The sequence below is a fragment of the Mesocricetus auratus genome, unplaced genomic scaffold (genome assembly GCF_017639785.1).
Source record: "Mesocricetus auratus isolate SY011 unplaced genomic scaffold, BCM_Maur_2.0 Super-Scaffold_6730, whole genome shotgun sequence".
Classification (NCBI taxonomy): domain Eukaryota; kingdom Metazoa; phylum Chordata; class Mammalia; order Rodentia; family Cricetidae; genus Mesocricetus; species Mesocricetus auratus.
In genome coordinates, this window is record NW_024429184.1 from 83,699,265 (window position 1) to 83,723,338 (window position 24,074).

Genomic DNA, 24,074 nt, shown 5'->3' on the forward strand with positions numbered 1-24,074 from the left:
TCCCAGGCAGATGGAACCAGGGTATGGTCATCCCGTGAGGCCAGCACAGTCTCCCCCTGTGGCATTATGTGCCCTTATTGGTAAATGGCTCTTTCACAATCAGACAGCTTTCTGTAACTTCCATAATCTCTTAGTTGTTTGCATTTTATCACATTATATTTCTAAAGAAAAAAATCCATAAACCATATCTTTATCACTTTTGTCACCATTTCCCATTTTCACTTTTATTTTCGATTGTTTAATTGGTTGGGTAAGAGTAAGAGAGGGCACCGCTTAACTTTTGAATGCCACACCAATCCATTACTTTAAATGCAAAGCTTTTTCCACTACCACTGAATTAAAAATGACCTGCCATTGGGCAGCTTGAAAAGTGGTCCATGTGCCTAAAATATATGCTACTTGTGTGAAAAGGAAATTGTTGAGTGCCCTTAAGGACACATGATAAAATGCAACATTTATTTTTTTCTACAGTTTGAATAATCTTTCTCACAGCATGACTCATTACAGCCTAGCTATTTAAATGCTTCTTTTCTTTGGATGGAAGAAAATGTATGGTATATGCCCTATTCACATCAAAATGTGCTTAAAAATATTTCCTGAATAGTTGCAGAAATATGAGAGCCATTGTGTATTATACACGTGGTGCTGAGCTCAGATAGGAACTTAGGAGTGACTTGTTAATTAGAAGTTAGCCAGCTTTATCTAAGAATTTTACATCAGTTGAAAATTGACTACAAGACACTAAAAACAATTAAGAATTCCTGTGAGGTAATATTTATCTCTTAATGACTTTAGGGGAAGTGATTTAACATGTCTAACTTACTGAACTAATTCTTACACTAATACTGAAGATAAACTGAGTTTGTATAATTAATAACTATCTCTAGATCATTTTATCATCCATCCCTGAAAGAGATTGTGGTTCAATTTATATACAAAGGAGTTAACTTTACTGTGTTTCCACAATGAATTCCTGAAGGTGAAAATTTCTGCTGTGAACAGAAACATTGTGGGTGTAAAAATCTTTTATAGGCTAGACTTCAGTCACCTCAAAATTATGTCAAAGAAATTACTGTTTTAAAGGATCTTCAAACATTTCTTTGGTCAAACAGTTACAGAAATGATTTAACCTAGATACTTCACTTTTTAGAAGTTTCAAAAAAGAATGTTTTTCCATTATTCCCTCTTGTTTAGTTACCTATAAATCCCCTAATATAGCTCATTTCATAAAGGTTTTTTTAATACTGATTTTGATTTCTTGCATTCCTGATAAAGACTTTTTAATTCAACATTAAATGTCTAGAAAGATGTCTATTTCGTGAGTATATATCCCTTGCAGAAGTAGGCAGAATTATTCTCTTGAAATAAGAAAAGACTGTGAGGAATGAGAAATACTTTACAAATGGCATAGAGCCCATTGGCTAGATATTCTCATGATATTTCTTATGTCTTCTGTGCTCTGTGTTTGTATTGTTATCTTGAAGTTATTCTGCCTTTTACAAAATATTTCCTATGCTTTTCCTTTTCTTTCTAGGGAGGAAGCAATTTACGGATCCTTGGGGTGGTGAAGTCAGATGAAGGCTTTTATCAGTGCATGGCTGAAAACGAGGCCGGTAATGCCCAAAGTAGTGCCCAGCTGATTGTACCCAAGCCTGGTAAGACATGGAAACTACAGGACTTAGAGTCGTAATTATGTGTGGCTTGTTTGTAACATTCACACAATTTCGCTGTGGCTCAAAGACAGCATGAAATTATTTGTACAATCAAGGTATACATATGTGTATTTACAACATAGCCCTTCTAAGAAATTTTTCATTAGTCCTGTCTGTCTTGTTCCTCTACGTGTCAAATATATAAAATTAAATCTAAACCCTATGAATAGTAGGCTTCTCGTTTCATGACAGCCAACAACAGATTATTATTCTTTGTCTTTTTAACCAACTTTTGTTCCTAATATTCTGTATAAATATAAAATACTTTTGGTATATACATGCATACACCCAGCTTATATGTATTATGTCTAAATTTAGTTTTATGTACATATATACACATGTATACATAAGACTAATGCACAAATATTTACACCATTCTTGCATCTATATAAATTGCAGGAAAAGAATTTGCAGATCATCCTATTACCTGCTAGAACTGAGCAGAGGCCCAGGGTCATCCCTGGAAGTTTCCCACATGACTCGAGCATTGCCTGAAGTTCTGAAATATGTCTATCTTTATGTTTTTGTGGGGTTTTTCCCTCTCTTCAGATAAATGAGTATATATATTCCAAGAGATTCCCTGCGGGAGGGTGGAGAAAAAGAAAGAGAGAGAAGAGGCTGATTGGGAATGACGGCAAACATGACAAATGGAAAAGATACTCCCACTGAAAACTATCTGGTGCTGTTCACAATGAAAAAGAAGAGTCAACAGTGGGAAGAAACTGTATTTTTACCCTTGAAAGGAACAAGGTTAAATCAAAGTTGAAGCTTTCTTGGTGAAACCTGTCGCCATAGGCCCTATCCTCTATTAAAAGGGAGAGACATAGGCAGGTGTGAAGTTAAGTCAGAAGCTTAAACAGAGGTAGGACCTAGTATAGAGATGCCTGAGAAACACAAATAACTGTTCTCTGTCAGTAATGTTATTGGGCTCTGCACTAAAGTGAATTTAGGGTGATCCTTATGATCTAAGTTTAGAGTATTGTCAGTGACAGTATTTGAGCAGTTTCTTTTACATTTTTTCATTGAACTAGGAAGAAATGGTAAGAAATAAACAAAGAAGTTCCAAACCATGAAATAATATTACTATGACACTCTTACACCCCCATAAGTGATGGATTGCTTTTTCCTGGCTATTTAATCTGATCTTCAAATAATGTGACTCTAATTCCTCAGAGGTGCAGTGTGGGCTGTGTGCACAGATGGTGGAGAGGCCAGCTATAAATATAAATTAAGCAGTGAGGTTGACCGTGGTGTGAAGAACATAGCCCTCTCTATTTAAATTTAAACATGAATGGTCAACATACATTTTAAGACACATTGTGGCCCTGCACAACACAGCTGTTCAGTTGTGGAGTGTCCACAGACTTGTGTATGACAGTTACTCTTGGCAACCATAGCAATCTGTTTCTCCCCAAAATGAAGACAATAACCTGTTCAACCCAGTGGCCATTTATAAAATCCTCATGAAGTTTGTTCAGTCTTTTACCTATAGTTAACTGATTTTTCTCCCTTGAGTAATTAGTGACTGGCATATTGCAAAAACATAATCTTCTAAACCAAATTAAGAAGTTAATATACTATTCTTTACAGGAAACAAATTTGAGGAAAATATTGAAAATGTGTGTATATTGTAAAAGATAAAATCTATGCATGGTTTTCACTAAATAAAGATCAAGTCAGTAGTATTTTAAAAATCATTGTTGTGTAGGATGCTCTATCAATAGATGTAAGTTGTCCAACACTGTCAACAAATGTACATGGTGCAGACTGTATGATTTATAACTATCCCACACATTTTCATGGACAGAAATGACCCATTCACATTTTAGAGTTCAATTAATACCAGGAACACATAGATACGTTAGGTAAACAGTGGTACATACAAATTAAATCAGTTTTGCTGTTTACAATACTTTAAGTGCCTAATAGTGTCTTCTGAGAACTGACAACAGAGTTCCATTTCAGATGTTGCTGTTCATTTAAGTTTGTGATTTGGGGTGAGTGGTGTAAAGGATGTTAATAAGAAACTGCTTTTTTCCAGATGAAAAAGAATATAGGTATAATTCCACTATTTAAAATAACTAAGACCTCCCACTAATGTGTAAAAAGTTAAATTAAAAATAAGGAAAAAGTAATTAAAATAAAGAAAAAATGTTTTAAGTGTCATGAAACCAAAACACTTTATTTTTTAATAGATAGAGTTACATTACGTAAACTGGACTTAGGATCTTCCTTGTGTTGTAATCATTGTGAATTAATTATCCAGCTGACCGAGTTGCTTTCTACTACACTGGACTGGGGATAAACATTAAATGAAGAACTCCATATACAGATAGTGTAGTTGTTAACAATTGTTTTGGACCTTGGAAGAGGGAAAATAGGGAAGAGAGAGAGACAATGATGAATGTATTAGTTACTTCTAGTTAAATAAATTTCAGACTGTATATTCTTCTGTGTGTGATATGTACATTACTAGTCCCACAGCCCTCACCCCATAACTAGAAACTTACTTCCAGTGAACTATTGAGGACACTGTGAGGAAATTATGTGCATCCCAGATGCTAGAGTCATAATAAATAACTAGAAGTAACTAATACATTCATCATATCACACACAGAAGAATATACAGTCTGAAATTTATTTAATAGAGATAGGTAAGAAATAGAATATAATTTTCATGGGAAGAAATGGTATACTCATATTATACCACATATAAAATTGCTGTGAGAAAATCCATATAATCACAAATAGAACACATTTTTAAAAAAAACTTTGAATGTATTAGGCAACCAATTCAAAGCAAACAAAAGGAAAGCAATATAGAGTGGAAATCTCCTGCTAATAGCGCATATTTTCTAATGAATGAATTACTTTTTCTCTCTCAAATGTAGATAACAAAACAGAGTTTCACTGTAGTAGAAGAAATAAATTAGATATTAAGAAAAATGATAGCTTTAACAATTACCTGTCCCCCCCCTTGGAAAGGTCACCAATTACAAATGATATTGCATTTTAAACATTTTATAAATGTAGTATATCATATAGCCTGGAATTAGAAAAAATATTTTGCCTGATCATGAACATGAACTCATAATACCAGAAACCTGTGGTATATTCATAGCAAATTGTTACAAAACAAGATACTAAATAATTTAGGGGAACAAAACAGACAGAAGCTATAGATACATGGATGCTGCTATAACTACATGCCAACTCCAAGCTATGATGGTGTATATTTTTCAAGGTTGGTTTGAATGAATAAATCCATAGGCATTTTATAAAACATTAAAAATGTATACAATTAGTCGCAACACTATGTGATCTGTAAGAACGTATTTTTTTCAGTTTAATAACATTTTCATGGCTATATAGCAGAGCCTAAAATTAAAGCTAAAACATGCTTTAATCATAGTAGCCACTGGTGGTCAATTATGTTGAGTCTCTGTCTCTTAATATAAGAAGGGGCTCTGCAATGTAAATGCTTAATTGTAGTTAGTAGATGATGAAATTGTCCCTAGAACTTAGGAGTACTAGAAGAGCATCCCACTATACTAGACTAGTTAATGTGTTAGAAGACCAAATTCCATGCATGTCAGCCAACAATTTATTCATACAAAATAAACTGTTCATTCAAACGACAATATCTTTCTTCCATATTCCTTCTCTGAGTTCAAATGAGTAAAAGCTAAGCTTGGTATTATGAAATAAATTCCTATTATGGTGATACTATAGAGCAAAGAATTCCTAGTCAATTATATTTCATAACTAGTTCAAAATTAATTCTAGCCAAGATGATACAGAATCAATTTTTCAAAAAGAGATATTAACTGAAATTATTAGGTTTATCACTGTGGCCATAAATTCAAATAATTAAAATCCTATGTTTGGCTTGCCTTGGTAAAAATGAAAATAGGTGAATCTGTGCTCACCATCTCTCCCTCCCAAGTCTCCTATTCCTGTGAGAAGTACACTCAAGTTAACTATTTTCATAAAGGGCACATTGATTTAGCACAATTTGGTCATTGACCCTGTAGTAGTCATTGAAAATGAGAGACGTGTGCATATACCACATCTACATTCTTATTTGGCTTACTTATGCACAGTTAGAAATATTGAGATGGCCTATACTTCAATGAACAGATTCTTAGGTGATTGTCAAAGCTCCCCAACTTTCCATTTCCTCAATTATAAACTGAATAGGGAATTGACTCAAAAACTTAATGCATGGATTAAGGAGATGTCTTGGTTGGTAAAGCACTTTCCTCAGAAGCACAGAGATCAAAGTGTGAATGCCCAGAAGCCACCCAAAGCAAACAAGCAAACAAATCAATACAGACATATATAGTAATGCCATTTGTCACCCCATTGATAGTGGCAGGACAGTGGCAGAGACTGGCTGAACCCTGGGGACTCCTTGCTGGCCTGGCATATATGGTAAAGTTCCAGGTCAGTCAGAAATTCAATCTCAAAGTAAATGGGAAGGTGCCTGAGTAATTGCAATGAGATTGTCTCTTGTTCTGCCCTAATCCCACATATGCACATTTACGTACCTCCATGCAAGTACTCTCTGACTGACACACTCACAAAAGGGTTTAGTTATTAAATGTGTTTTAAAGGAATTTTGTAGGTTTTAAGTTGCTACACAAACATTGACTATTGAATTCCTCTTTTTGTTTAGTGTCAAGAAAATTAACTCGTTGGGATGAATAAAAAGATTTATTCCTCTATCTTCTCCTACATTCCAAGGATATAATTACTGAATAAATATTTTAGTGCTACTGCTCACTTAAACTACAGGTTTATAGTTCAGTTAGCAAAGTTATTACACAGAAAAATAAAGTGACTGCTAGTGGAAAGATTTTTCAGAATAGTTAGCCATATCACTTTAATAGCTTCCTCATCCAATTCTTCTCAACAAATAGACTTCTCAAATAAAGGCTTGTCATTCCCCTTGTCCTTCATTCTGCATGTGCTTCAAACAGGGAGCTGATCCCGTGATAATCACGAGAAGATGTCTGTGTGGCAGACTTTGACATTAGAAATGAATTCTGAAATGATGGGAGTGCATTGAGATCAGCAATAACTGTAAACCATACAACCTCGGAAATGTGATAGACTCATAAATATTGATCACATCTTACTATGGTAGTAATCACACCAAGGAATGCTATAATCTTGTGGGGTTCTTAAAACTCTAAATATTGGAAAAGTGATAGAAAACATTTATTCTTTCCACCAAATACACGTTTTTATTTATTCTATTTTTATCTTTTACTTATAAAATTATCACATATGCATTGTGTGTACATATATATTTCTATTATATGTAATATATATTTGTGTATTATCTCATTTATTATAAAATATCTTAAATAGTAAATAAATATGTAATTACAAATTTAATTTGATAGCTAAAATACTCCAGATAAAATTTTTATTTATTTTAAATTATTTCCTTAAGATTATAACTAAATCATTTCCCTCTTCCCTTTCCTCCTTTTAAAATTGCATACAACTCTCCTCACTCATTTTCAATCCTGTGGTCTCTTCTTCATGTACTTAACTATGTGCATACACATGTGTATGTATACCCGAATATGTAAATACAATCTACTCAGTCTATATAATGTTACTTATATGTATATTTTAAGGGCTGATCTTTTGGTAATTGATAGCCAGCTGATGTGCTCTTCCTTGATGAGGACTATTTATTGCTCCTGCTCTCAGCATTCCTTAGCTGTCTGCAGTTCTTTGTCTATGTTAACATGTCTATTGTACTCCCTGTTCAGCTAATGTTTAGGCAGTCATGATGGTTAGAGCTTATTCTTGTACCTTCTAACATTCCTAGGAAGCCAAACTCATGGCAAACTCCCTGATCCTTTATATTTTACAGTCTCTCTGCCCGTTCTTTCACAAATTTCGCCAAGCCTTAGGTTCAGGAATTATGTTATAAATGTGTTGGGACTGGGCTGAACAACTCCACATTTTAATTGGTTGTGGTTTTCTGTAATGTTCTCCATCTGTTGCAACTAGAAATTGACTTGATGTGAACTCAACACTACACTTATGATAAGTAAAAGGACAAATATTTACAATGTAGTTCGGTTTATGCTGGTTAAGAAAGTAGTCTGGTAGATTCACCTCATAGATCCATGATTTCACTAGACCTGGGTAATTGGACAGTACCAGATATTATTTGCCTCTTGTTTGGTGGAACTTAAATCCAATGGAGAGATATTGGTTCCAAGCAAAACTATTTGTGCTCCTATTCAACCCTTTGGATTATCATGCCCTGGCAGTTATTGATGTAATTTGTAAGTGTCACAGATGTGTAGGACTATTGGTTGCTTCCCAGTTTCGTAACTTGCATAGTGTCTTCCCATGAAAGCTAGTCCTTGATGAGGGGGCATTTCATTAAGATGCATCTCAGAGGCCTCTGAGCCCACGCTGTTGTGCACGATAAACTTCCACCTCTCACTACAATAAGGGCAATAATAATAACCCCTGTGTTTTCAGCAACTCAAAGTTGTTCTCATATCTCATCTTGGAGTTTTTATAAGTAGGCTTTGGTTTTTGGAGGGAACATAGTCATCACAGATGAGGAACTTTTATTAAATTTGTATATGTTAATAATGATATTTCTTATGACTATTCAAGTATCCTTACTGTTATTTTACCCTCTTTCTTCTGGATTTGCCACCCTCTCTCCTTAATTAGTGCTCTCCGTTTCCAGTTTTCTTATCACATCACTTGTACTCTGCTATTTCCTCTCCATTGCTCCCCACCTCTCTACTCCAGCAGTGATCACTTTTTCCCCCTGATTTCTGAAATTTCTCTAAGAAATACACCTATATATGAATATTTGGAGCTAGTAGTCTCAGAATAGAGATCAGGTGGTATTTTCTTCCTGGATCTGGGTTAACTTATTCAATTTGATCTTTTCTGTTTCCACCAATTTGCCTCAAAATTCATGATATCATTTTTTCCTCTACAGCTGAATAGTAATCCATAGTGTATATTTAACACATTTTCATTATCTCTTCATCATTTGAAGATTATTGAGGTTGTTTCCATTTTCAAGCTGTTGTGAATAGTGATGAAAATGACTGAGCAACTGTATGTGAAGCTGGGTGTCAAGTCCTTTAACCATATGCCAAAGACTGGATTAGCTGTCTCATATTGAGGATTTATTTTTAGTTTCATGAGAATTCTCTGCACTGATTGCTACAGTATCTGGACAGGTTTGCAATCCTATCATCAGTAAATGAGGATTAACTTTTTCCTCATTCCCTCTAACATTAATATTTTAACTGCCCATGTCATAAAGTCTTCATCATTAGAGTAACAATGAAGGAAGTGGTACTTACATACAGTTTAGAAAAAGTAAATTTAATATAGCCACAATAAGTCTCAGATGATCACAAAGAATGCTGTTCTGAAGCTAAAATGCCTCTGTAGACTTCTGAATCCCTTGAAATGAGTGTGACCTTGAGTAATATGATTGTTTTTTCTTGAAGGTAGGTTTATTAGATAGGAGTTCAATAGGGGAATATCACCTACCACTGTTTCCTTGAACAGGTAGAGTGAGTACTGCTATTTTAAAAAAGAAAAGATGTCTCACCACCAAATACAGTTCTTTTTTCTTTATTCTACACAAGTCTATGTGTATCATAAATTCTAGACACAGATATGTTAAGGCAGTTGAATGACCTACAATCCTTAAAAACTGACTGCAATATATTTCAAGATTGCACAACTCTTGGTGTGTCCAGCCTTCTCACCAACTGAAACATCTACTTATGTAAGCAAGGGCACAGTTAGTCCATGCAACTGGATCACTAAAGAAGGGTTTATTGAAGATTAAACTGTAAGGCCACCACTCACTGTAGTTGGGGGAACAACCAGGAGCAAAATTTTGGAAAAATGGATTTTTTACTGACAGACAAGGGGATGGGCGGTAGTCTTTGAACTGATGCATTCTGTTTAAATTGAGGGAGACCTAGATGCCCTTGTCCGAGGCAGTTGACTTTTGTAGGTAAGGGGATAAAAAGAGTTTTCTGGCAAACAGAACCTGTTTTACAAGATTCTTAAGGAAAGCTGAAGTTTAGGCTTCCTTTACCCACTAACAATCCTTCTGTTTACTGGCTCAGCTTCCTTCTTTGTAAGTCATTGTTACCAGCATTGCCATCACTTAACACTGACCTCTATATATTGTAAGGTCAGGAATTTTGTCTTTTCTTCACAGTCCATAGATACTTAGGAGTCATTTCATCATTAAAATTGGTTGCCAGTGTCTTTCATGTGTTTCCTATTTCCTCAACCAAGTTACTTAAGCAATTAATTCTTTGCAAGGTGGTATTTTGACTTGCCTGGAATGACAAGGCACCAGCAAGAGCTAGAAGTTTAAAGATGGGAACAGTCCTCCTCTGAGAATAAGAATGTCTAACTCTGTAGAGACTGTACACAGTCACCAGAAATAGACTCTTTAAGTAGGTCAACTGTAGTGATGGTGAACAAGTCCAAAACTATCTCAGCCTCTTGTGTCTATTTATTATAACTGCTGAGCACATGGCTCCAGACACTGGTCATTGATTTAGAGAATTTGCTAGGTTCCAGTGGAAGCCTCCCCATCATTTTAGGATATTATCTACAATTTGTTCCTTCAAATAAATCCTACATATTCTACTTCATTTGTATAGAGTAATCAGTATTTTTATGGTTGAACTGAAACTCTAGACCCCATTGTCATGAATTGCACCCACCACTTTGCTTACAAAGTGAATTACTTGGAATTTTGCAGAATTATTAGAAATCTGAAATAATATTTAAATTTAGAAACAATCTTATTTTGCATATCAATCCCATTTCACTTTTCCTCCCACCCTCCCATGTCCTCCACCGGCCCCCCAATCCAACCCCACCTGCTCCCCAGGGAGGGTGAGGCCTTCCATGTAGGATCACCAAAGTCTGTCATATCATTTGGGGAAGGGCCTAAGCCCTCACCAATGTATCTAGGCTGAGAGAGAAAATGGGCTCCCAAACTCCATTTGTGCACTAGGTATAAATACTGGTTCTCTTGTCAGAAGTCCCATAGACTTCCCAGATCTCCTAACTGACACCCACATTCAAAAATCTGAAGTATTTTATGAACTCTGAGACAGCAGTGCAAACTGAAGCCATGAATAAAATTATGTGTCTAATCTAGTCCATGAATTTCTGTATTTCTAGAATGGATGGAAACTAAACAGCATGACACCAAGAATCTTGCTGATGCCCAAATGATGTTTAATTAAGAGCTCAATTTTTGCCTTTCTTGCTACTCAGTCATTCATGAAGCAATGACAGTAGCTTCAAGGAGCAGGAGCCTATATTATTATTGGGTCAAGAAGTTTCTTCATCCTAGTTGTCCTGTGTGCTTCATTTGCACCACTGATATGTTACCCTTGGAAGTCAAGACTGAGTACTCTACCTGCTGGATTTCCTTCGTGATCACTTATTTAGTATCTTTTCTGTGGAGGATGCAATCTATTTTGATCTGAACTTCAAAAATCTTTTCACTTGATGTCAAATTTCCTAAATCCATCCACAGGCCTCTTCCCCCAAATTTCTGGGTTTCTGATCTTCATTATCATTCCACTCCTCAATAAATAACAAATCAGCTAAACTGCAGCATTGTGTGTGTGTGTGTGTGCGTGTGTGTGTGTGTGTGTGTGTGTGTGTGTGTATGTGTGTGAAAGAGAGAGAGAGAGAGGTATGGGTCATTTATATCTTAATTAATATATGATAAAACATTCTTTTCATTGGGAAATATCTCTCCTTAAATGCATTCCTAAATAAGGCTTTAGTATAGGAATTATATAGAATTCTACTAAGGTAGTTAAGCTTATTATTTTCCTCCTAAGCCATATTGCTGTAAGTGAGAATTGAGAGGGAAAGTCCTCTTGTGTAATAGTGTTTAAAAATTAGTATTATTTGACTGCTTGTTCTTGGCATAATATCTTTATGTTATAACAATGATGAAGTACCCTTGATCTTGTGGTTGATCTAGACATAGCTAGTGTTGCTCATGATCTGCATATCACGTCTCTTATCAATCCATGACAAGTCAGCTAAATTACAGAACTGTGTGTGTCTCTGTGTGTGGGGGGGGGGTGGATTCTCCCATAACTGACTATCTTATTTCCACCAACATACTCTAATACTCTGCAAAAGCAATTGTATAAATTACAATTATACCTGTAATAGAAGTTATCTAAATTTGCTATAGAATGCTGTGTGGCTTTGTTTGTGATTCTCTTATTGGGTTTGCCATGATCTTTACAGAAATTCCTTCTTTTCTACATTATAAATATTATAGAATGCAAAAAGGAATGCAACCCAAATGCCAGGGATATTAACAACATAGACTGGACTTCCAGAAAGACTTGCTCCTATACCTAGAAAATCATTTCAAAAAGCATGTGTTGCCTGAAAACCCCAAATGCCTAACACATAAAGTATTCTGTTAGTTTTAGGGAATTGTAATATGCAAATTTTGTCTCACATGTAGGGTGTATACCATTATATTTCTCAAAACAGTACCACTAAAATATTTACTGGTACAATAGGCCATGTCAGCGTTACTGATTGTATCTCCTACTCTCTTGGCAAGTGATTTTTGACCAGAGCATCCCATGAAGTTGTCATTTCTTGCTCAGTTGATCTGACTAAAATGATGTTATCAGTATAATGGCCAAGTAAAGTAGATTGCAAAGTAAGTGGATTGACCAGGTCCTTTTGGACTATGTCAAGACAGAACATAGTAGTGCTGGCAGAGCCCTGGGGCATGGCTGTAATGAACAGCGCTTTTCCATCTCAGTAAATGAGAATGTTTGATTATCCTTTTGTGTAAGGCTGAAAAAACACATCACTGAGGTTAAAAATGTTTCACTGAAGGTTATGTTAATCTGCTGTAGATGAAGATATGGCTTCTGGCACAGAAAACATTAAATGAACCACATTTAGCTAAGTTTGTGGTTATTCACTGCTCTAGGGTTTTACCAGCGCTTAATGACAGGATTGCTGAATTACGTCAGAATATGATAAGAAATACCATTATTTAGAATGCTCTGAGATATACTCTTCTTTGTGATTTTCCCAATATGTCATATGATGTGGTAATAATTGCAATTAAATCTGCAATATTGAGATGCAAATACATAGTAGAAGAAGTGCATAACGTATAAAATTTTTAGTAGACTATACCTATTATAAAATAGATTTTAACTTACAAGCCAACTGGAAATGGAAATCCAAAAGACATTTTAACCAAAAAGCCTGCTTTTTGTTACTTTTTAAATTTGGATATTAAAGTATGTATCTTGAAATAATATCAGACAAGCAGCAGGAAAAGCTAAAATATACAAGATATTTTGATATGTCCGGAGATATTGCCTTTCCCATGTGTCCCCAAACTACTCAGAATATTGTCTGTTCTTTCAAGTACTTACAGTGTCTTAGTGGCTAAGGTTTTTTATTAGAAAGTTTCAATTTAAGAGTAATTTAAAGCACAAATAATTTTAGTTTATGGGAAAGCACATGTCCATAGTTATAAGAGATCAACACAAAGGCAAGAGAAAACATGAAAGAAAGTAGCAATTTGAAGAACCAACTTGTTAGAGACGTTTTGCTCCAACTTTAGAAACACAATTCTGCTCAGTATTAGGATAATCCAGCATAGAATATATAATTGTTTTTATTTCATAGATTGAAAGAATCCAGATACCATTCCTAATACTGAATAATTAGCCATCGTGCATGCAGGTTTGACAGCGATTGAAACTTATCTTGAGCTTGCCAAATGCTGGGTAATATGCCAAATATGGAATTTTTAGAAACATAGTAAAACTGATTCATCACATAACACAAAGGAGGAAATTAGGTCAAACTTTGTGGGTGAGAAAAGTCACTGGGAAATGAACCAAATGCCCAAGGGCACATAACATTGAAGGAGTCTACCTGACTTGTCAGCCAACACTCTCAGCTACTGTGTCATGACTAACAATCCACATTCTGTCCACATGTGAGTCTGCTTAGATAAATGGGTAAAGTTTAGGAGCTTTCAGAATTGTTTTGGAATATGCAATAAAGGAGAATATTGAAATTAGTATGAATTTCCAAGATTCTACCATGCAAATGATGTCTGTTCAAATTTACCACTGTGTCAGATGCCATAGCTAAATGCAGACTAGGTGTGAAATCAATTTTGTGAGTCTTACAGGCAAATACCATGTACCCCTTTGTGTTGGAGATTGCTATCCTGTGCTCACAGTGATCATCATTCCCACCAGAGCAACTATAGCTGCTTATGACTATAACTACTTAAGAGGCTCTCTAGATCCAGCCTGTTGACTGCTGATAGGCATTCGTAGAGGGTGCAGGTGAAGAGGGTAATTGGATTATCACCTGCGAATCTGTGCAACTCCTCCATCACCTCCAGGTCAACTGAATGTGAGCCTCTCATAATTGCATATGGCCTGTGGTCTCAGGAGGTGCTAGAGTATATGGACGGTAGATAGTTAACTGAAATATGAAGTCCAATTGTTCAGCTGGCGTGAGACTGGTCAGTGACACAACTGTTAAGGAGTCACCGTGCTGTGGAATCACCATACTCTTTCACAGATGATGGTTCCTAACACTGACCCTCAATTGAGTCATACTTCCTTCATCATTACTGTCCAATATGGAGAGATTTAGTTTCATTTTGTGTCTCCAGGGAAAAAGTTCCTGCAGCACCTGACTTCCAAAAGTGGTTGGTTTAACACTTAATTAACTTGTTGCAAATGACTTTAATTACCAAATTGAATTAATGCATAGGGAACGTCTAATGTTCTTTAATTACTCAATAGTTTTCAAATACTTAGGAAAAGTATATGCATGAAGCTGCAATGTAGATTAGAGATGGCAGATTCTTTTAAGGGAAAGTTTAATTATTTTAGCTAATTATTCTCAAAGTCTAACAGAGTCCATGTTGACTGTGCTGATTTTTGTTGTTGTTTTAACCCTCTCTTAAATAGTAAAGCCATTCGTCAGAGAGAAAAACAAGGCTCCAATTGTGTTAAAACACTCTTTTACTCACTGTTTTACCTTGTTCTCAGTTTTAAGTGAATCACTGACAGTAAAAAAAATGTTTTTTTTTAAAAGAAAAAAGGCAATTGCTTTTCTTCTGTGTATGTTACTTTAGTATCTTTAACCTTTTCGGTGCCACAAAAATAATCATAATAATTAGTTAATAAGCCTAAATGACTAATATATATATATACATATATATATATCTGCCTTTGCCTTTGTTTTGTTTTATTTACAAATATTTGTCAGAAGTTCATGGATGTCCACACTGTTCACTAACAATATTGCCAAAATAACCTATCTCATTTATAAGATTTTCAGAATTCCATAGTTTGTACAATATTAGAAAGTTTGCCTGAAATTTACTATGACCCCTGTTCAAATAAGACACCTTTCATTATGTGTGAAGCCAGATAGAGATTTTGTTAAAAATTGATGTATAATCATGTGGGATATTTTCTTTCTTTAAAAAATGTCAACATATATGAATAGGAAAGCATTAAATTGGGACAGACAGTGTGCGACAGGTAACAAAAATTCATTGTATGATTTTCTCCTAACACAATGATGCTAATTTGTAAGAACAAAGAAATAAACACCATGTATCTTATTTTACATTCCTCTCATGTCTTCTCTATATCATAAATGGAGAGTGGCCCCACTAACAATTTGATTCCTAGGCACAAGCTTCTGGTTCTCGTGGACTTCATGTCCAGTTTCTGACACAGGATGCTTGCTGTCCTACCCACTTGAGACTTCTCACTATTTGACATGTGCCTTTGAGTTTTTACATGGTTTTTGAGTAGGAACAGATGTCTCTTTGGGAAATCCAATGGAGAAAGTGGTAACTGTGTATTTGCTTTTCTCTATTAAGAGTAATATCAACAATGTAACTGCATACTAAATGACCTGATTTTCTGCCTAGAAAACATTATTATAGAAGAATTTACCTTTATTTTCCTTTAGTTGGATAAGTATTTTTGTCTTAGATCAAAATCTTATAAGTCCCAGGAATATGCAAATACACAAAGGTAGCTCACAATAAGGTACAAGCAGCTCCTCCTCTGAGAACTAGGGGTATGACCTGGAGGAATTTGACATCTAAGTTATCAGACTGGCAAGATATAGTGGGTAGAAGGAACATTATAAAGACAGTGTGGGAATATAGAGCAGACTTGGAAGTCTATGTTAAGAGGGCTGTGTTTAGTATGGCTGGAGAGATAGGAGTAACCAAACCATAAATGGCTTTTGGAAGATGAATAGCAATTAGAATTTTGTCTAGGTTACATAGAGTATCAATCAGTTATTGTGAATGATAGTTATAGTTCTAAAGGCATTCTTTTAACGTTCGCTTTTTATTTTTTAGTTATTTCCTTTATCTTTAGAGATATTATTGAAATTACATCCTTTCCCGTTCTCTTTCCTCTATCTAAACCCTCCCATATGCCCTCTTGCTGTTTTTTAAAAACATGGGCTTTTATTATGTATTCCAATATATAAATACAGCCTAACTGTTTGTATAGTGTTGCCTATATGTATTGTTTTGTGGTTGACTATTTGATGTTGTTATGTGGCATTTGGTCATTCAGTGTGCTCTTCCTTAGGGATGACATTATTTTCTATTCTTAAAATCCCTTAGTTACCTATAGATATTTGAGTAGAGTTAAGGCTTCCTGAAGTTCCTTCACTTATAGACCAAGTCCACTTCAGTGTTTCTATTGTTGCTCTTCTTGTTCAACTCTTGTTAAAAATATGTCATTGTTAGACACAATAGTGGTGGCAGGAAATGAAACTATATTGAAAGCAGTTAATAAGGTGTACTTTATATAGTCTATATCAGGCACTTGTAAGACCATTTACTACAACTACACACACACACACACACACACACACACACACACAAGCAGATGTTGTTGGAAGAATAAAAAAATAGGAAATATCTATTACTGTGAGTACCTAGGTATATTAGTAATCTGGAAAGATTCTAACACCTGAGTAAGTGGTTGATGTTAAAGCCACTAGATAGGAAGTGACAAACACCAAGAATGTCTTTAGCTCATCTTGATGGCAGAACCAGGATTGAGAGTTCTCTCTAGACTAGCTCTTAATCACATCTGCGTTTCCAGCATCTTCAGAAGGTTGGACAATGGCAGGTTTTCAATGATTCATGAAAAATCCTAGAAACACAACTAATTTAATTGGTAAGCCCAGGTATAAATTATGATATAGTAAAAGATGATTCAATAGAAGTAAATACTTATAGGATTGCAAAGCCTATAATTGAAAATTTGGCAATAGAAATAGACAAAATTAAGAAGCAACTGAAAAAATAACATTTTCTCTGTGTATATTTCATAGACTGGAAAAATAAAAATGAACATGGAATACTTTGCAATATCCCCAAGGGAATATGTATGGCCGGAACTGGGATGAGTGACAACTCTGTTCCTATAGATAAAGAAGGAGTGAATGAATAGTATGGAGGAAGAAATGGTGGGAAGTTAGCATTTGAATTGAAAAGGAACTTTTGATGCTAACTGGGGATGCTTTATGTTATTGGCTTTACTGATGGTAATGAAAAGCTTAAGAGAGTCTGTGACAGGGTTGTATTATGCATCTCAAGTTCCTTGATAGAATATAAGTGGGTCATTCTCCTACTGATGAAATGATTCCTTTTTGCTGGACACATTTTACTCTGCTTTGAGGAATGGCCTCATTGTACTGCCATCATGGAATAGCAAGCTGAAGGATTACACATTAACATAAAATAGCTGTGAGCCCTATCAGTGGTGGGCTGGAACATACTGATTTGATTAGCATTAAACGTCTGAAGGTAAGAATGGTCACATATTTTTCTTCTTTCTCTCTCTGTCTCTCCTTCTGTCTGTAGCAAGCACTGAGAAATAAACTAGAAGTGGAAGGATTTACTTTGGCTTTCAGAAACCTAGAAATAAAATCTATTTAATTTACCCTGAATATCCTTATTTAGTGTTAAATATAGACTAAATAGTTTAATATGGATTTATGTAATGAGTCCACAAATTGATTTTGCAGTATGTTTGCTTCAGGAAATAAGCATCTGATTACTATAGCTTGAATTACATTTCTTTCTCTCCATGTGGAAGCATTTTGATATGATGGGTGAGTTTTCTTTAAAATGTTAAGGGATAGAGAGAGAGCTCAGTGTGCAAGCATGAGGAACTGACGTAACATCTCAGAACCTATGTAAAAGCTGAGTGCAGAGACAAATATCTGTAATCTCCATACTGGGTATCAGAAGGTCTCTTGGGTTCACTAGCCAGCCTATCTAGATAAAAAGGTAAGCTTCAGTTCCAGTAAGAGACCCCACTTTAAAAAAATAAAAGAGGACAGGGCAATAGAGGAATATGCCTTGGCCCTGTCTACATGTATGCTCAGATATACATCACATGCACAACCAAATACATAAAAACTGTTAAGAAAGCTAACCACTGATTATTTTAACATCAAAATATTTTTTGCAGTGTATAACTCTAAACTAAAAGGAATCATTGATCTAAAGATTCAGCTATCTGTGAAGCAGAACAGATGGCACTGGGAGAAAAAGTCAAGGCTCATCTGAATGATAGGAGTAAATAGATACCTAAAATACCTTTAGTATGAGAAATTCCCCTTCCTCTTTCTCTTGTTTAAGAAACTTTTGCTCACATTCATTGTTTGTCCTAAATTTTATAAACAATTTTTGAAATAAGATGCCTTACAACTGTAAAAGGGAATACAAATTTTCCATTCATCCAGGCTCCCTCTTTCTCTTTCTCTTGTGGCTAAGATACATTTGATTATTATTGGAATACATGATTATACATTGGAATTCATGTGATAGTGTCAGCAGGTCACTGTAGGAATGGTGACCAAAATTTGTGAATCATCATGCCTTCACTTCTAACTCTTAATGGATTATATTGGCATACATGCCCTTGCATACCTGGCCAATTCTTTTCTTCATATTCTAGCAATTCCATGGAACCTCTTCTCATTTACTGTTTCTTCTAATTTTCCCAAGGAACTATGGAACAAAATAAGCAGGAAAATAACAACTAAGAGAACAACTTATTCTCTATGTTTTCCTCCAACTTTCTATCCACAGATAAGGAGGTTTTCTGCAATGTGCCAAAGAAGAGTGATAACTGATATGCTGTAAATGACACACTGATGCATGTGGGTGAGATATACACATACAAATTCATTTTTTACTATTGCAAGAATTGTCAGGGATTCAGGTATCCTTGGCAAGCACTCAGCTTCTGAGATGTGAAATTCTTGCTATGTAAAGAATGTCTGAGGTGTGGCTTGGATTTATTCCCGTGAATGAAAATAATTTTTTAAGTTATTATGCTTTGTCTTGAGTTCATTTCCCTTAAATTTTCTGTAATTAATGAGACTATGGGAAACTGCAAAAGTGTAAGTATATAACTTGTAGGCCTTTCATTGACCAGTGACTTTGAATAATCTCCCTCCAGAGGTCTTACAGAGTATTAAAGGGGAGGATTTTGTTGTGATTCTTATTCTAAAGAACAATAAAGTCCAATTAGATAGCTTAAAGTCTATTGCTTAACACCTGTTGTGCTGGGTAGTTTTGTTAACTTGACACAAACTAGACTCATCTGGGAAGAGAGAACCTCAGTTGTGGAATGGCCTCTCTCAGATTGGCTGTGAAGCATTTTTCTTACATAATCATTAATCTTGGAGGACCCAGAGCATTTTACTGGGTGCTGCCACTGGCCAGGTCATTTTGGGTTGTATAAGATAGCAGGTTGACCAAGCCCCAGGAGCAAGCCATTAAGAGGAATTCCTCTGTCGTCTTAGTTTCAGACCTAGTTAGTTTCTAGTTTACTGCCTCAGCATCCCTCAGTAATGGATTGTAATCTCTAACCAAATAAATGTTTTCCTCCATCAAGCTATGTGTGGTGAGTTTTGTCACAATGGCAAAATGCATAGGACATCTATTTAGGCATTCAGAGAACCCAGGTTCCAGAACACAACACAGTCTTCAGAGAGAAGAAGGACATAGAGACCAGAAAGCTACAGGCTATTGTCCTGGAGTCAGAAGACCAAACATCCTCATGCTTAATATATTTATCTGGAAGTAATAAGTAAAGGCATTTTCAGTGATAATAAAGACATGAAATAATCATTTAAAGTCAACTAGATTGTGTAGAAGGAAACTGTGTACCAGTAGACCAGATTAACCACACTGTTAGGATTTCAATATGCAGTGTCCCTACAGGCTCACGTTTTGAGATTTGGTTCTCCATTTTATATACAGAACTGTTGTGAGGGCTGTGGATTCTTTCTAGAACTGGACCTGACTGACAGTGTTAGATTACTAAAGACAGGCCTTCGAAGGGCACCTCTGTTCTGGTTTGGGCCTGCATCTTTGGGTACTGATTTGCTGCACACCCCATTCTGTGAGCTCAACCAGGCATCTGCCATATGTGAAATCAGCACTTCTGTAAGATAAAAATTAAATATATAAATTGTTTGTTCAGGTGACACTAAATGTAAATATACAGAGATCACTTATCACATTTTTTCTGCCATAAAGTTTTTGTCTCTTATTCATTGGTGACCTGTAGTATTGAAATTTGTTCAGTGTTTTATGTTTAAGTTTCTTTAAGCTTAAAAATAATGCAACACTCACAGATATTGAATCAGCAAGCACAAGACCTGTACAGATCTGTACCAGGTCCTCTGCATATATAATACAGCTTTCAGCTTAATGTTTTTATGGGACTTTTGAGCGTGTGAATGAGTGGTCTCTGATTCTGTGTCTTCTCTTGCTGCTCTTTTCCTTGATTTGGTTTGCCTTGTCCAAATTCAATCTGATAATTTATATTTTATCCTATTGTGTTTTCTTTTGTGAAAAAAATTCTTCATATGTAAATCTTTGTTTTGACTAAACCCTAATCAGAACATATTCTCTAATAAATAATTTACACCAAGTAAAATAAAACAAAACTGTTTCACATCTCGAAAAAAAGAAAAATTATAACAAACATTGCTGACTTTTTGCTGAAATGCACAGGCTGAACAAGCTCCCAGTTCACCAAGTCTTAAAGTCCTGAAAACAAATAGAATAGAAGGATGGATTTGTGACTTGGGTAGATGATACCTAAATGGGACTACAGAAAACATTGCTTGACAAGTTTCTCTGTGAACATTCATGTTACAGAGATAACTTCTACTTGACTATTTTCGCATCCCCTTTAGAGGGTATGGGTAGCGGACACTATCTGTTCATGTGAGGAAGTGGAGGCTTCCCACAGTCTTATTCAGCATGCCACTCTTCTGATGTTGGCTTCTAGGCACCAGTCCTTGGAAGTTACTTATTCAAAGTTGTTTGTCATACTGTTCATCCTCCCAAACACAGTCTGTATCATCATGAGCTTCATATTTAGGAGAGAAAAAACATGATGAATTAAACAGGACAAAATAATTAATTTGCTATTCATACCATCTCTATTGTCTGGTACAGTATCACATTTTATAAAAGTCATTGCTAGCTAGAGTTTCTGGGTACCAAGGCCATCATCCCTTCTAGCAATTACTTGCTATCACTCTGTGTTGGTTTTGCTAGTCAACAAATTTTATTACCATGTATCTTTTTGTTTCAAATATGAAATGATTACCCTTTGGTGATTAAATATGTGTATAATTACTAACTTTTAAAGCCTAAAAATATGAATAGGTTTTGTAATGAACTATTACAGGTGTGAACTGTTTATTATTAATGAGGCTAGACAATCCTTATTAGTGTGTTAATAAATGGGTCACTCCATTATAAAGCAATACAATGTTGATATTATTATATTTCAAATTAATTTTTCCCTTCATCCATCTGTTTTTCTCATATCTCTTTTCATTAAAGTGGAATGACACAAAAGGAAACGAAAGACACTTGCTCTCTGACAAGAAAAAGGAAGGTTACAGTCCTGGTATATCCTGCTGTGCCAAGAAGTAATCACCTCTTTATCACTAGACTATACAAGACTTTCTGATCCCACAGCACCTTTCTTTGTCTCTCCTTTTGTCATACTTACTCTCTCTCTCTCTCTCTCTCTCTCTCTCTCTCTCTCTCTCTCTCTTTCTCTCTCTCCCTCTCTCTCTTTCTAGCTAGCTATCTGTGTTTGTGTGTATGTATGTATGTATATATATATATATATATATATATATATTCCTTATATTCCCTTCAAGACAGGGTTTCTCTGTGTAGCTTTGTAGACTGGGCTGGCCTCGAACTCATAGAGATCTGCCTGCCTCTGTCTCCCAATGCTGAGATTAAAGGCATGTGCCACCACTGTCCAGGACAACATATATTTTATAAACATTTTTATATTAAGAAAAGCACTGTTCAACCTGAGTTATATTTATTACAAGGACTGATTTAGAGAAAAATTTATAATATCTTCTTCATACCTATTAGGACAGTGACCATTGCCATGGAACCTCTGTGTCCAATAAGTGAGACAACATATTATATAATTATAGTAGTTTATATATTAAATTTTATATAAAATTTCTCTATTCTTTGACATCAGCTGATCCATATTTGTTGTAGCAAACATTATATGTTAAACCTTTATTAGTGCAGAGTCATTTTTTGTTACAGGCATATCCTATAAAGTTATGACACTTGTTTCTTAATCAATGTGATCATCCTTTCCATTAATTTACCTTGATATAACAATAAAATTAAAGATTTCATATCAGTTTCCAGTATGGTCACCATCTAACATTGATGCTCTTAGATACTCTGCAATCCTCTTTCTTATCATCAATATCTTTCACAAGGTCTGTTCCTGTTCTGAAACAAATGCACAGGTAGTAAAGATGTTGCTTAATATTTTAATGAGAATTATTATGTTTAATTTATCTGTGATTCCATTCAGGATTTTTGGTGACTGTTTCATAAAGAAAGAATGTGGAAAAAATTCTATATGAGGAAATCATCTCACATAGTGAGTAGTGACCTAAATATCAACTCATGAGACTGTTGCATTCTCTTACTTTCTAGTTAGAAATAATTTTGAGTGCTAGGGATTGGCTTGAAACTATGAACTATGCAGACAAGACTGAAATGTATATGCTTAAAGGAAGATATCTTGCCACTGATATAAGTTTGAATAGGTGTTGTATCAGACAACACTAAAAGGAACCAGATGTGTAACATTTCCCAATATACAGCAAAGTATTGTTGTCCCTGGTAAACAATCAACAGAGGACTGATTGAGGGCTTTCTCAATACATTTGACTCTATGACAGGCTTTGAACTCTGACCTCAGAAAAGCACAAGGCATGTTAACAGGCTAGATCTGCCAGATCTCACCCTTCTGATCTTATTAGCAAACCTTCCAGATTTAAGTTCTGACCTCCTACAATTATTGACACATATTTAATTCATCTTTTCATTCCTAGCAAAGCCTAGCGCAGCTGCTATGGGCACATGTAAATACATCACTGTTGCCCGCACGGGCTGATTGGCATTCATGCTTGAGTGTCTTTTTTATTTTCTCCTTGGCTGCTGGGAGTAGCGTGAACGGCACAGAAGCTAAAGAGCTTCATCTATTAGGCATGACAGATTTGTATTCAGCAGCAAACGCCTGACCTTGCTCAGCTCTCATCCATTCCCATCATCCTCTCGGCAGATGAAAGAGTCTGTTTCACTACTGCTTCCTGGCTGTTTCCTTGGCAACAATAACTGGGCACGTCTGAGAGAATAAGTGACGGAAGAATTTGCTGGTAGTGGGATTAAGGAGCTTTTTTTAAGCTACCATTCCCAGAATTGTATGTGAAGAATGCTTAACATAAGAGTTAAGAAATAAAACCAGAGTTGTACTAATTTCTCTGTTTACCTGTTGTCCTTCACGATGATATCTACAACTTTCCCTGGGTTCGCCTGAAATCACAGTATTTAAACTCTTAAAATCCGTTTAAGTTTTAGGATAAAAGCAGATTAGTTTTGTAGTAATAAAACTTGGGTTGCTTTAGATTTCGAATTCATGGAAAAAGAAGTGACAGGCAAACCATCTCCCAGCTGGTAGGAAAAACGTCACAACATGTCTAATATCTGATTTTCTCTCTTACATCCAAAGACATTGTGCAAATATTAAGAGTAGATGGATAACAGAAGTATACATGGAAGGTCATTAACCTGCATGCTTCAGGATTCTTCACTCTGGGCCCCAATTTATGAAAGGTTCATACACATTCTTGTAT

At 35.4% G+C, this 24,074-nt stretch overlaps 1 protein-coding gene across 3 annotated transcripts in view; it reads left to right on the forward strand.

Annotated features, from left to right (window-relative positions):
• Positions 1-24,074, forward strand: part of Dcc (DCC netrin 1 receptor) — a 1,023,267-nt gene that overhangs the window by 630,354 nt on the left and 368,839 nt on the right. For all 3 annotated transcript variants that reach the window (XM_040741618.1, XM_040741619.1, XM_040741620.1), the window contains exon 7: positions 1,535-1,655. In XM_040741618.1, the coding sequence (XP_040597552.1) occupies positions 1,535-1,655 (121 nt within the window). The remainder of the gene's footprint in view (positions 1-1,534; positions 1,656-24,074) is intronic.